Raw genomic sequence first — 16503 nt, forward strand, 5'->3', positions numbered from 1 at the left:
TTTCTCGTATTGTCGTATTACCGTCCCATTGGAATATGAGACTGACGTAATAGAGAATACAACTTTGTTTTCGCACAGACTTTTGCACAACAATATCTTCTGCACAGATGTTTGAAATTCGAAGATTGTGGTGGTTTATTTCTTTCAGGTTAATACTTTTCATTAGTTAGATACAATTATGTTTACTAAGAACATCGATTCACAGTGATCGCTCTTGATAAACTCAAGTGTCTTATTGGACGCACTAATTCGTAAAAGTCAGGTGACTGGTTAAACAATTATATTATTATATAATTGTTTAACCAGTAATTATAATTGAGTTAAATAAGACTAGCATACATATTACCATTAGATATATAACTAATTAAGATTTTAGCATATGTATGAAAAAATATACTCGTATTTGCAAAATTAAACATATTCATTTGTGTAATTTCAATTTGAGGTCTAATAAAAAGGTTAACCAATTAATGAATAAATTACATTGCAACCGTAAAAGCTGATTGTATTTGCAATAGGACCAAATCAATTAATTCAAAGCACCTAATGGGATTTGTTAATTTGTAATCTAATTATGTTTTGATAAACTCCTTGCTTGTTTAGACTTTTTGATTTATTTTTTTCTAATAATTTTCGTGAGACGCTTGGTCCCTCAATGCTTTCTTATCCAAGTAAGTACTGGATTTAATTAGTCTAGCAAATAAATACTAAAATAATATTCACTTATATTAATAATTTATGTCGTTGTTGAACTCCGTGAAGTCATCGTTTTATGCGATTGTCACTTATTTTTGCTTTAGTTTTCCTTGCCGGATACGTTATTATACAAAAACGATCTGTGAAGATACCGCTACCGCCAAAAAGCATTATTAAGTATTGTTGTGTTCCGGTTTGAAGGGCGAGTAAATAAGCGTCACTCCAAAGTCAAATTATTGGTGGCGCACCGACGATGTAAGTAATAATCATTATTACTCACAGCATCGACGTCTAGAGGCGGTGTTTCCCTTACATACGTTCAGGAGGCTCATTTGCCCATCCGACAAATATAACATAAAAAAAATGTTCAAAATCTTTACTCCAGTCTTCCAGAAAACATCTAAAAATGAGAGCCAATGAAGAAAAGAAACGCTTCGGTAATTTAAAATCCCAGGAGACAACCCAATTTTGCGACATTGTAGGCTTTAAAAGGCTTTTATTGGAGGCCTCGTAAGAGGTTACACGGCATACTTTACTCGTCAAGTGCTTTTACAAAACCTTTTGATGGTAAAATAGGGGAAATGTTATTAACCCTGCGCAGAAAGGTGGGCTGTTTTAGGTTAATTTAATCTATGAAACTATATGAAGCGAATGTGTCTATATGTGCTAATATCCATTATTGCCGGTCCTGAAAGATGAATGCACTACTTTAAACTGCTAACTACACCTAAAATAAGATGCTGATGATGAGAGACGCGTGCATCTTAACCGATGATTGCGGGTTCAAACCCAGGCAAGCACCACTGAATTTTCATGTGCTTAATTAGTGTTTATAGTTCATCTCGTGCTCGGCCGTGAAGGAAAACATCGCGAGGAAACCTGCATGTGATTAATTTCAATGAAATTCTGCCACATGTGTATTTCACCAACCCGCATTGGAGCAGCGAGCTGAAATATGCTCCAAGCCTTGTCCTCAAAGAGAGTAGCGGCTTTAGCCCAGCAGTGGACTATTTACAGGCTGTTAATGATGAGATGATTATTAATACGGAGATCAAAAGGATATTTGGAAAATTATCTGCATTTCTTCGACATATGTAGTTAAAACAATTGCAATTTGCATGATTTTTATTTAAATTAATGAATATACGAAGCTGTGCATAGAGATGTTATTACTTATAGAAGATTTCTACAAATTAAAAGCGCTTTAAGCAAATAAGGTCAGTTGTAATTTGCATAATATTCCGAGCTCTGGCTCTAACAGCTTACTATTAAAATACGATCGCATTCGTAAATAGCATTGTCACTATCAGAAGTTAAAAGTCACTTCGTAAAGGAAAAAATAATTACAGTTGTACTTCGTGGTCTGGGTTACTACGCAACTCGTCACATTTTCTACCGCCAAACAACATTAAGAATTGTTGTGTTCTAATTTAAATTAATGAGTGAGAATCTTCTGCCCAACGTTGGTGGAGCATTGGCGAATTGGCGATGTAAGGGATGGTTATATTACAGTGATAATGTTTATTAACGGTGGGACCACTAACCATCAGGTGGCGATTTGAAAATATAAATGTAGCTTAACAGTTTCTATGTCAGAAAGTCGAAACCACTATCGAGTATTGTGGTGAATTCCGAGTCCTTACAAAATATTACAAGATAAACAGTCAAACATTATAATAATAAATTTCGCTATTTTTTGTTCGGTAAACACATGAAAAGATTAAAACGAATCATTAACCCAGAATAAGAAGCATTAAATTATATATTTATTATATTTCAATATAATCAAATTAATTATTTCCGCGTTATTGAAATATAACCAAGAATAAATTATTACATAATAATATCTCACAAGAAGTAAAAATAATAAATTGCCTGAACAAGCACGATGTCATAAACGTAACGTTGATTACATCGTATGAAATCTGCTTGCGTGTCAAATTTATTTGTGCTGAATATCAGATCAGTAATAACCTCTTAGTGTCCAACTGCTGGATAAAAGTATTTCCTGTTAAGGAGAAGATTTGGAGATTAGTCTACGCTACGGCGGATTGAAGTCAAGATAAGCGGAAGGACGAAATAAATATTGTAGTAACTATTGTATGTTACAAAAATAATACACAATTTTTAAATATCCATTTTAATATCTAAATATTATTTCTTACAGATCCAATTTCTATGGTATGGTATATAATCTGTATATATTTAATAGTACCTACGTCAGGCTTTATGTTAGAGTAGGATCTATGGCAGAGGACTCTTTAGTCTTAGGAATGCATTCCTAGGAATCGGAGGCTCGCAGAGGCGAGCTGACCGTCAGGGCGTCTCGGTAGCATGCGAAAGCGATCCCATGGCTTCCGACAAAGAGACGGAGATCGTACCGTTAGTTTTTTAGTGGGTATTCCGGTGTACTGGGGCGCACTAGGCGTCCTGGGCTAAGAAATAGTTATAGTTATAAAAATAGCTATACCTACTAGTATTATAAATATTCACGCGTAAACCGCTAGACCGATTTAGATGAAATTTGGTATGGAGATAGTTTGAGTACTGGGGAAGGATATAGGCATTTTAATACATTTTCCTTCTACCTTCTCGGGGTAAAATTATGGTAAGAAAGGGTGACTGTTTATGTACGTAGACAATAGTATATAGAAAACACAGTAACGAATATTAGGAAAAGCAAAAATCAAGCCCCAAAACGTAAATATTGATGATTTGTAATTAAATTGATATGCAAACAAACATATATATTACTAGCGACCCGCCCCGGCTTCGCACGGGTGCAATGCTGATACGAAATATACTACAGAATGTACTAATAAACTAATGTACAACGTTCACATCTTTTTTGTCATTAGACAATATAAATCGGTACGTCCCTGCATTTTATATCTGTAACATCTTCGAAAATATTCATTTAGATTACGTGCTGTAAAGAGTCACATTGGTTTATATTAAATTTAAAATGTATTTAAAGTACTTAATTGGATATGGATTAATGCTGTATTGCTTAAAATCACTTCGTAAATAAGCCATTATTTCTCGTAAAAAGTAAAGGATAAAAAATGGTTATTGTGGGGTATCCCTAAGAGATACACGTTTTTGTAGACCTTTTTAAGGTGTACAACACTGTAGTACATTATTTTGATCTATCTAGTAAGTATCAGCCAGCGTTAGCAATGTAAGCTCAAAATGATGTGTTTATTTACGACATTAGAAACCTCTAAAACAATTAATGTTTCTCTGCTATATTATGCATGGTTTATACCATGTATATAATTCAGTACATAATTTTGAAGCACAGAGCGCTTTTCTTGTTTTTTTTTGGATTTAGATTCCAAAGTGGGTCGCCCCCTCACTACGATCCTAATTATACACTTTGATCACAGTCACGTAAAATATGTATATGTTCAGCATTAATTATTAATCCGAGCATTCAGAATGACCCATAAACATTCAGCAACGGAGAAATGTTCACAAAGTAACGATAGCACTGTGATTACCGCGTCCCACTTACGCTCCTGGAAATACACTGTTGCACGACGTCTTTTTCACTCGAAACATCCGTTTAAATAACAGACCTTATTTTTCTTCGTAGCGTTTTTACATTTAGTTCCTTTTGGCTTTTAAATATCTGTGGATAGTAATAATAGCTTACTAGGTTATAAAGTGAGGCGAAATGGCCCAGTGGTTGAAAAACGTGCATCTTAAATGCGTTTTAACTCAGGATTGCGGTTTCAAACCTAGGCAAGCGTCACAGAATTATTGTGCTTAATTTGTGTTAAAATTCATCAAACCAGAGGATTCCATAAAAAAACAACAATAACGAAATATACACATAGCCTATTTCAATAGAAGTAGGAAATAAACAAACCTAACCTAAAAATTTACGTATTTCATGCGATTCGCTAATAACTCAACTATGTTGTGCATTTCTATGTTAAGTTTAATATATATTTATTTATAATACACACTTAGCTATTTATTTCCACTTTAATTTTACTTCCAAAATTTCGATAAGTTTCGTCGAGGTTCAAAACGCCATTTTTTCGCAAATCCATAGTGAATATCATAGATTAATCAAGCTCTCAACCAATGATATCGCGTCATATTGCTGTCAAATGTTGTATATCTTGAGTTTTTGTTATGGTTGGAATAGAGTATATATACAGTTTATGTTTTTACAATTCGACCTGAGACCGTTAATTTATTTTTCATTTGAAATATATCTTCTAGATCTCGTTACTCAGAAACTAATACAGAGCTTACTTCTATAGTACCCGTACTTATATACTAAGATGTAAAGAGGTCGCTCTAAATACTTGGTCTCGTTCACAAACCGCTCCCTGTTTATGTTAGTTTTGTATTTGTTCACTACTAATTGCTCTTTTAATGGAATAGGAATTTCAGACAACACTATTAAACCGTTTTTTCTCTTTACGTGTGATTTTAATCGCAATAAAACAATGTATAACAATTTTGGTGCGTGTTTACTTATAGTAGTACTATTTATATCCATATTAATAATTTCGAATAACGAATTTTCCAGAAAATTCGTTTAATCGAGATCATTTCATGACATTACAGGTCAAAGGGCGGCCATGTTTGACGTTTACGGATGCGTTCAGAAAGTGTCTTCCAAATAATAACTTCATGCAGGGATACGGTAGTTAGTATATTTTTATATGTTTAATTTTATTTATTTTATGCGAGCGAAACCGGGTCTTCATCTAGTATAATATATTATACTGCCAAGAAGCAATATTTTGTATTGTTGTATTCCGGTTTTAAGGGTGAGAGAGCCAGTGTAACTACAGGCATAAGGGACTTACGATCTTTGTTCCCAAGGATGATTTTGCATTAACGATGTAAGGAATTCTTAATATTTCTCACAGTACCACTGTCTATGGACATTAGTGACCACTTAACATCGTCCGTCTACTAATATCATAAAGAAGTATATATAATACTTCTCTAATACCTTATCTTCGTTAAATTTAAAAATGTGTAATTTGTAATAAATTTTATTTTAAATCATCTATAAGGATTCCACGCTGGTCGTACGCATATAAACAGTAGTTAACCTAGATATTAATCGACTCCATCATAAAGAAATTTAAGTGGAACAGCATGAACGCGACCTAATAACAAGTTGACACAACTACACACACATTAATAGGTAATAAAGGGGGAGTGAGCCAGTGTAATTACAGGTACATGGGGCATTAGCCATTACGTAAATTGCCATGTTTTTATGGAATCATAAGATGAGATTACAGGGGATAGCCCCTGTAATCTCATCTTATTCACTCTCACCATAATTCACCTGGCTGCTTTTATAAAACTATGAATTTAATGCTTGAAGTTAAAAAATCCATGAGAATATTTTACTTAACTTAATCACTATTAAATGCGAAAGTGTCTCACCATTGTAACCGGAACACAACAATACTCAGTACTGCTGTTTGGTGGTAGAATATCTGTTGAGTAGGTGGTACCTCCAAATACCGGTTTGCACAAAGCCCTACCACCAAAATATGTACATATTTTGCACTAGAATAATATTTGAGTTTAATTATAAACCTCATATGAATATCAATAATAAATCTCGATAACATTTCCTTATAGTATCAAATACATTTCATTTTACGGTGTTTAATAATTATACGATTTAAATAAGAATTATTAACATTTACTATATAGAAATAAGATTTAAAAATAGTCACTGTAAAAATCATGACCGCGTGGAATGGTTGCAAGAATGCTGCTAGAATTTCTTCGTTGAATCGCAATTTAAATTAAACGAAGAGAGATACAAACTTTATATAAACACACAGAAAATGTTATATTTGTAGTTCAAAACAGACATATGTTTTAAATTTAATCATAGAAAGTACTTCTTTATTTTTGAAATGAGAAATTAACCGAAATGTTTTTTTCTGGAAGGACTATATGTGCATTGTGATATATGTACAATATATTATTATATTTAGCACATATACTTATAATTGGAGATTGATATCCTTCAATAACCAGGTGTACTACGTAATATCACTTGTGGTTTTAATTACACTGGCTCACGCACCCTTCAAACTGAAAATATCGTGAGGAAATTGCCTTTCGAGTGAAATTCCGGAAACTGGAACAGCGTTGTGGAATATCTCCTAACCTTCTCTATGTAAAGAAAGGAGGCCTTTGATATATTCGGACACTGTTTTTATTTAATACTAGTTGTTGCTCACGTCTTGGCTCTCGTTTTAGGGGTTGATCGTCAGGAGTTAGTCATTGAAAAGTAGCCTATGTAAGTTCAAGATTGCTTCATACATAAATTTGGTTCAATGGTCAAGCCGTGAAAGAGCAACAGACAGACAGGCTGACAGAGTTACTTGCACATTTATAATATTAGAATAGATAGTATAGAAGACGATACAAAAGTGGTCGTAAGAGCCTTCTCTAGTAAAGTATAACTAGCGACCCGCCCCGGCTTCGCATGGGTGCAATGCTGATACTAAATATACTACAGAATGTCTTACAACGTTCACAGTTCTTCAGTCGTTAGACAACACAAATCGCTATGTCCCTGCGTTTTAAATCTGTAATATCTTCGAAAATATTCATTCCAATTAAGTGCTGTAAAGGGCCATATTGATCTATATTAAATGCACAATGTATTTAAGGTACTTAATTGGATAAGGATTAACGCTGTATTGCATAAAATCGCTTCGAAAATAAGCCATTATTTCACGTAAAAGGTAAAGGATAAAAAGTTGCTGTGGGTTATCCCTAAGAGATAGACATATACCATCACGGACTTTTTTGAAGAATTTTTTAATGTGTACAATATTGTGTACAGTACATTATTTTGATCTATCCCGTAGGGCTCAGCCAGCGTTTGCAATGTAAGCGCAAATAATGTGTTTAATTACGACATGACTTCAGAAACCTCTAAAGTTATCGGTATTTCTCTATTTATTATTTCTATATTTTGCATGTATTATACATATAAACCTTCCTCTTGAATCAATCTATCTATAAAAAAAAATTCCGCATCAAAATCCATTGTGTAATTGTAAATATCTAAGCATACATAGGGACAGACATCGGTAAGCGATTTTGCTATATACTATGTAATGATTTTAAAATATCACATGTCATAAAAAAGTTGCAATATAAGAATTTACAAATAAAATCAATTTCAAGTATTTTTAAAATTAACGATAAATGTTTTTTTTGCATCTAGTACGGGATATGGCAATGGATTTTGCTATTGAATTTATGTCACTCAATCTTCATTAGGATCGATAGGTTTAATAAGACCGGTGAATGAGTAAGTGTCACTCGCCAGACTATTTTACTGATGCTATTATAGAATATATATAAATAAAGATGCAAATGGACCGTGAAAACCATTGTATACCTACTATATTTCGAATACAGCTGACTTCTTTATTTTTATAAAATATGTTCGTCAGCTGACAATATAAGCGCGAAGATCATTAGTTAGAATATAAATTGGATCGTACAACGCTTACAAGACTGAATAGCCACCTAGTCTAGCTCATATTATAATCCCTCAGATATTGCTCCGACAACCGTTGTAAGCATAGGAAACAAAACTAAAACTATAAACTATCGTCCTATCTTTGTGTACTTGAATGTAGGTATATCTTTTAAAGATTTTTCAGTAGGCAGCTTTATTTTACTACATAACAATTATTTATAAATAAAATAACGATTATGTGTATATAAAAGAATAAAAATAATTACTAAAATATTTATTGTACATATTTTTTGCACAAACAAAAAATATTTTAAACGCCTCTTTTCCCTTTTTACCCAAAAGCAACTACTAGAAGAAATCAAGCGCCATTAAATGATTATGTAATTTTCACCGCTGCCTCCTGGACCATAACTAAGGTTACAAGTTTCTTCACAGGAATTTATGTGACTCACGCAACGAATGTTCAAATGCCATCAATTTTGTTGGCGCACCACGATTAATACTCGTTTGAACCTTGAACTTTTGACGTAGAATAACTAATAATACCAAGAACAGGCAAGCGACTGAGCATACTGATACTGATACTCGCCTGAATTAAATTAATACTTCATTTAAGTATACTCAATAAACTAGTATCTCTTTGAAGGAGTGATTTCATTAGAAACGTATTTTCTTTAAATATTTTTCATAAGAACCGTAATTGAAGTCAGTAAATTCACTCTAAGCAACTGCACTGGGATATCTCTCATGTCAACTAAAAATAATTATTAATTTGGGATACCTAAGTCTTGGTTTCGATTCCCGGCTTAGATCTATAATAGTTTTAGATCTCTCTTAAAATATTTTCAGTAAAAGCCGGGAGTTTAGTCTCCGATAAAATTACAAATAAACCAATCACTGAATCAAATGTACTACTGTATCATTAAAATTAAAATAATAATTAAAACAGATTAATACATAATTTACCAATTAAACTGCATAGCTATTTACATTGAATATCTTATTAATACAATTATGTAGTACTGTATTTATTGATTTTAATTTATAGAGCGACGCGAGGAGCAGCGATGCTCGTATCGGAGCGCTAGGGCATGCTCTGCGGCGCCATCTGGTCCGCCGCGCCGGTGAGCCTGCGCGGACTGGCGCCGCCACTGCCGCCGCGCCCAGCCCTCCTCGCCGCGCTCGTCATGCACGCTCTGCATGCCAGCGATGAATCCAGCTTCATAGGTAAGTCTCAAATATAGTATTACAAGAGAGTCACACGGGACACCCGGTCGAGACGAAGTTGCTTTTGCTAGATTATGTAAGTACTAAACAACAGACATAAGGAATAAAGGTAACAAATTTTGGAAATAATTAAATTGCAAGAAATAAAATTGTTATTTAAAATCCCGTCTGAATTAAAACAATAACATAATCAATTTAAATAATGTTATATAAAACTGTATATGATAGAAAGAGTCAGAGAGGAGAAGAAAGAGAGGGGAAAGTCGCCTGGAGTATTGTCGGCTTTTTCTTGACGTGACGGTTTCTGCTAGTCCACTTTACTGTAAGTCAGGTAAAATAACTTCGTTCCAACAATTTGACATAGCTTACCTACATGGGAATGTTCTACATAGATATGATCCATTTAATCGTAAAATAAAATAAAGATAAGTTTAAATGAATCAGCAATCAGCATGCCAGAGAAGATGCCATGGCAAAGATCTAAAAATTACAAAGAAAACAATTAAATAATTGACATAACCTATACTAAAACTAACACGAACTAACTCATACAAAAGTTACACAATAATATATCCCGTACCGACTTAATTTTAATAAACTATTTAATGTAAAACCTGAATCATAATTTCTATTTCAGCCCTTATAAGGTATGTGCTAAGTGTAAGCGGTGCTTAAGCTAAGCGTAACCATCGACATATCGGATTAACCCGACAAAACCATACTTATAATGGTAATCTATATTTCTATTCTGCCGTCTGGGTAGGTACCACCCATTTATCACATACTCTACCAGCAATACTTACTAATGTTGTGTTCCGGTTTGAAGGGTGAGCCAGCGTAACTACAGGCACAAGGGACATAACATCTTAGTTCCTAAGGTTGGCTTCACTAATGTGCCAACATTAGTGTGATGTAAGGAATTGTTATTATTTCTAACAGCGTCAATGTGTATGGGCGGTGATGACCGCTTTCCATTATTTTATTACATAAAAAATAAAATCAAAAGAAAGTAACTCTGTCTGTTACGCATTTGAGGCTAAACTACTAAACTGAATTTGATAAAATTTTCTATGAAGCAAGCTTGGACAGCAAGGAAAGACATGGGTTACTTTTGTATACACTAGTAGTTCTAATAGTTATTACTTGTTTATTTTCGCGAGCAAATGAGTAGGCTCGTCATTTGATGTTAAAGAATTACCATTTTGCATTGACGTTTGAACGTGGAAACGTGGGAGCTTTTGAGGGACCTGTTTATCATCTCCTAGCGAACCGCCCCGGATTCACGTGGCTGTAATAAAGGAAATAATATGATAAAAATATCATTTATAACCTATAGCACTCAGAAATGATGTAGCTTTCTACCAGTGATTTTTTTTTTAATTGGATCATTTGTTTCGGAGATAACCCCTACATACAAATATATTTAACACTTTTTAATATTAGTATAAATTGAATAATCTCAAATTTCAATTTGGAAAAACAGTTAGAGGATATTACATGTTACCATCAAAATTCGAATATATATGTTAGTAGTTAGTATATATATATATGTACATGTATATCTATAATCTAGTCAATATCCCATGAAAATGTCTATTTGAGTACGTTGTATACAACTTAAAAAGTTAGAAAGTTTGGACCTTGTTTTTCATTTACATGAAGAGTGTCTGCCATATGTCACCGATGATAAAACAAAAGTATTTTCAACCCTCGATACGGTATGGATTCAATAGATGTGTTATAATTCACGATACAGCTTATAATGGGTTTAATATTTGTGTATAGTTTAGTGAAATTAGAATAATCGTAATGAGTTGGAGTTAAGTCAACGAAATGCGGCCACCGTTCTATACGATCAGAAGAGCTAACAATAAATCACACACACATACGACACAAACAGTAATGTATACTAATATTACAAATGCGAAAGTAACTCTGTCTATCTGTTGCACTTTCATTTCCAAACCACTGAACCGAAATTGATGAGAAACAAGCTTGAACTCCAAGAACGAAATAGGACTATTTATACCTAATACCTAACAGTTAAAAACTAATATGCAAGCGAAACCGAGGCAGACAACTAGTCTAATATAAGTAATAGCCCTAGAGATATCCTAACGCTCTGATGATATAGGAACTAAAATTAACATTCTTGGGGTAGTCGTTTTTAATAAAACTAACTGTTTTTTTTCGTTCTGCAACCCCATTTCTTCAGCTCTATGCAGTCGACCCGTTCAAAATGTCATTCTTTTATAACACCTTTATAGTAGACAGATGTTGTCGTAGAAGTTTTAGTAAAAGATAGACATTTTTGACATCAGTAGCTGGCAAATAGGCCACTTGATCGTATGTGGGCGAAACTGTCGATAGACCGATTCGTAACAAATGCACAAACAACCTTGTAAACTGAGATGTTAAGTTCCTTGTGCCTGTAGTTAGACTGGCTCACTGACCCAAAAAAAATGTATAATATTTTACTTGGGAACCTTCAAGAAAAGAGCGTACTCCTTCCTTAAAGGCCGGCAACGCATCTGCAAGCTCCCCGGTGTTGCCGGTGTCCATGGGAGGTGGTAGTCAATTTCCATCAGGTGAGCCCCCTGCCTTGCCACCTATCATATAAAAAAGACCCTTAAAAACTATAACTGATTCCTAATAACTTAAAACTAAGCATTGCTGCTTGGCGGTAGAATATATGATGAGTAGCTGGTATGTACCCAGATGGACTTGCACGAAGCCCAACCAACTCAAACATACCATTCTGAGAGGTGAAGACACCTAGACAGGTTCTTAACACAAATAATATCAATATTTAAACGAAATGTATCTATAATTCATAAAACATCTTTAAAAATTATATCTTTATCGAACTACAGATGATGACGCTAACTTTTATCTTTCGAAGTTTTCTTTTTAACTTTACATAATCTTTAATACTCGTCGTAATGTACACGGAATGTCTCGATTCGGGAGTTTGGTCACGATTTCATTGGCCAAAAACATTTTATTATTCCATCGTAAAAGTAGACCAAATGAACTTTTACCATTTTAAAATGTACATTAAAATATCAAGGTGAATACTATGGTTTTTGTATTTATTCGTTCAACCCATTTCGATAAAACATGAAATGAAAAATATTTCAAAACTAATCTTTTTTTCTATAGATCTATTGTAGAAACACTATCGTTTTAAAAAAAAAATTTACAAATTTTGTATTAACTAAGTTTACATAAAAAAAAACTACTTAAAAATTAGGATTTGTCGAGTGATATAATTGACAAATCAAGGTTAAACCAACACAAAAAAAAACCAATCATATGATACGACAGAACTCTATAAAGTAAATAAATTAAATTTAATAAATATTTCACTTTTATGTTACTTGGTGTTAGGGCTTTGTGCAAGCCCGCCTGAGCAGGTAAACCCTATATACTGCACCGCAAACCGCAATTAGTATTGTTAGGTTCCGGTTGGAAGAGTGAGCCATCAAGTTTACAAGCACAAGTCATATAACCTGTGGCTTCTCATGGCCATACCATTGAACCAAATTAAATGAAATTTGATACGAAGCAGGCTTTAACTCCAAGAAAGGACATAGCCTACTTTTATATATATATAAACTAAATATTTAAATATATCATAGTATGTCAGTCTCGCTACGTAAGGAAGGTCATGTAACTATGCCTTATTATATTCGTGTCTGTCCCTTATTCTATTATATATTCAGGGACACTCACTTTGATGTTTATCTTAAAACATATGTTGTTATTCAATCTTGTTATTGTACAAAATCATTTTATAATAGGTTCAAAACAAAATATTTAAAAAAAAACTAATTTGGATCATCTCATAATTGATTTAAAACGAAATAAAAAAAACCTTTTTTGTTAACTGTAAATGCCCCACTGATGGACGTCGGCTCTTGTTTAAGAACACATTTGGGGTTTATCCCCAATTTATAGGGTATTTAGATGTGTCAAAATTTTCATACAGTCAACCACAGGACCACTGACGGCATTAGATATTATAAATACGATTTAAGTACGTTTAAACTTTCCTACAGTATCTTACAACAACAGCATTGAAATAGTACCTTAAGCTATTCGATAGATACAGTTTTTTAAAGAAGAAACAGAATAGACACTGGTATAAATATGTCCGGAGTTTTTGGCTATTTGTTATTAATCCCTTGCTCGCGTCGCTTTTGCGTAGTAATAAAAAATACGTAACGAATACTCATATTTGAAACTCAAAAACTTTCATATTTGGAAAAGCTAAGAGACTAGACACTAATGAGAGTCAAACCAGAATGTATGTAATTTCAGTACATACTCGGTCTAGATACTAAGAGCATTATAAAGATATCATATATCTTAGAAAATCCGCACTAAACATGCAGTAGGGGGAAGGGGGTACGGCGCCAAGATGTCTGTAGATAGCGCTCGCGTGAGCCGGCAGCCATTTTGACGAAATGAGCTGGTTATTCGTATTACTGATATAAAATCGATTCGTCGAGGTTATTTTATTTAGTTAAAAAGTAAAATTAATTTAATAAAAGCTTTTAAGCAACAATTCATGCACAGATTCTGATTGAGAACACTAAAACCACCACATCTGAACCTGGCGGTGGTACCCAAGTGTTTGTTGAACGCATCAGTCAGACACTAATATGTCTAAATCAGTTTGTCGTATTTGTATGAGAGATTGTCCTCAGACGGACCACTAAATCGTTTTTGATGAATTTAATTCCAAATAAGTGGGACGAAGGCATGAGAATTATTATTATTATGATGAATGAATTAAATGTATTATTATTTACTAACTGCTCTAAAAGATAAGATTTTGACTCGACTTCCCATGCATCTTCAGACGCTTATGCAACTCGTAAACAATACAACATACGTTATTTTCTTCCCTATAACTCGACGACGATTTCATAACCCAGAGCCGACCTTACAGGGCCTTATGACGTATTCTGAGACCTAAGTGAACTTCTGAGATCAGGCTCGTGTGAATGCCTGTGTTCAATAATCACTCCGGATATAATAAGGAACTTGACTCGTTTGATTTAGACGAACTAACTCCGCGTACTGAGGCATGTCTTTAATGGGTAGGTTCTCGTTAGCTTATAGCTTGTTCAACCAAATAAATAAAAAGCGAAATGGATTTAAAACATTGATGTGTTAAATATAATATGTTAAATTTTGTATTCGGTTAATGTATCAATAATCGGAATGCCACCAAAATCGATACCCGATTATATCGATTGAATATTTCGTTTGACTCGTTGCGTAATTTAACCTCTAGATTCTAATATGTTAGGCTACATAAATTCTCCCAATTCACAAAACGTTGCCAAAAACTTTACTGTGGACAAGACTTTGTATATAAACTATTTGAAGTATGTTACATATATTATGTGACTGAGACGTCAAGTTATACATAAGCGTCGTATGTAATGCATGCTTCAGACTTTAACAATTAATAATTTTCGTGTGTTTAATAACATAAGATTGTAGTATTATATACCTATACAGAAGAGGTTTAGATGTAATTGCTTTTTTTTTTTTAATTATAATTGTGAGGCTCATTAATAAGACGTACACCGCCAATCTACAGCCAGCTATGGTATATAGGATATTTTTTCCAATAATATTTTTTTAATCCATAATATTATATCAGCGACGATTTAGAATAATAAACTGTTACTGTGAAATACTCTTTTCATCCATTTCACGAAATAATTCGGGTTGAATGGTTTAAAACAGATCAGTTGAAGCATACATTGTGTATATTTATATTAAATAAACCCGTTTAAAAATTCATTCTACATTTAACAAAGATTCGTCATCGCTTAACAGTTGTTTTATTATCAGTAAAAAACATTTTTCTATGTTTTATTTTATAAACATATTCTAAGTCAGCAACAAATACTTAATACACGAGACAAAAAGGTGCTATTGACCATACGTAATATCTGTTGGAACTGTAAAAAAACTTCTACACCATAGAAGCGTTGAGTGTCCTTGACGGATATTTGATGACGCTCGACCAGCTTACTGTCTTTGCTTATGTTCTAATTGTATAAATGTTGTTAGCCTCACTGGCCCATATAGCATCACTGGTCTAGACGAGTGCTAAATTCCGCCTTGAAATTTCCATTTCGGGACATTTGAACAAATCGGTAGTCACATTACACGCTAACCACATTAATGTCCTCTATTTCAGACTATTCGCTGTACTTCTCTCTCTTGTTTATTCTCAAATTTGTGTGAATGAGATGAGTATAATTAATCTTAAAATAGGAATATAATTACTATAGGAAAAATATTTTACTTGTTTCGATATAATGAATTTAGTGCCTTGAGTTTTGTTCCTCGTAACCTTTCAAACAAAAACGTCGAGTCTGATGCAGTTTTACAATATGCATAGAGAATATTTTGAAATCATGAACTTTATTATTAGTTCCGTAAATATAATTTTGTCGTGTCACTGTGAGAGGATTTCATAGTTTGGGACCGTTGTGTAAATAGCTGCTTCATCCATAATTCCATAGTACGATTGTCACAACTGTTCCATCCAAACAAATATGGTTTTACCGAAGTCAAATTCCAAATTCAAATCCATTGGATAAACAAAAAATTGGAATAAAATTCTAGATCCGTTAGTATTCCTAAGTGCTCTTAGGGAATACGGTTCGAAACGTGTTCGTGAGGACTTAAGGAGTATTCGAACAATCGTAGTCCATTGAACTCGGAACTCTTAGTTTCCTCTCGTTGATTAAGAAAGATTCACAATGGAAAAATTCCAAGCAACGTTTACTTTTTTCCTTTTATTGATTTGTTCTTTTGCGACCTAATTCACTGCATACATAAGTTTTCTTAACATATAATCGAAGCTATGTTATGCAAATGTATATTTTAAATAATTGAAAAATAATTATGTAAAAAAATAATTTCAGTATTATTCTATTTGGTTCTAGTATTGCCATTATTTTTTCTGTCAGTAGAGCGTAAATGGACAGCCAATTATTTTTTTTAAGGAATGTCGGATGGGGATATAATCCACCCTTTATTTCTCT

At 33.4% G+C, this 16503-nt stretch overlaps 1 protein-coding gene across 2 annotated transcripts in view; it reads left to right on the forward strand.

Annotated features, from left to right (window-relative positions):
* Positions 1–16503, forward strand: part of LOC113402312 (protein Fe65 homolog) — a 91574-nt gene that overhangs the window by 5505 nt on the left and 69566 nt on the right. For both annotated transcript variants that reach the window (XM_064218445.1, XM_064218446.1), the window contains exon 2: positions 9246–9424. In XM_064218445.1, coding sequence (XP_064074515.1) covers positions 9289–9424 — 136 coding nt within the window. In that variant the 5' untranslated portion in view covers positions 9246–9288. The remainder of the gene's footprint in view (positions 1–9245; positions 9425–16503) is intronic.

This window comes from Vanessa tameamea, chromosome 22 (assembly GCF_037043105.1).
Source record: "Vanessa tameamea isolate UH-Manoa-2023 chromosome 22, ilVanTame1 primary haplotype, whole genome shotgun sequence".
NCBI lineage: Eukaryota > Metazoa > Arthropoda > Insecta > Lepidoptera > Nymphalidae > Vanessa > Vanessa tameamea.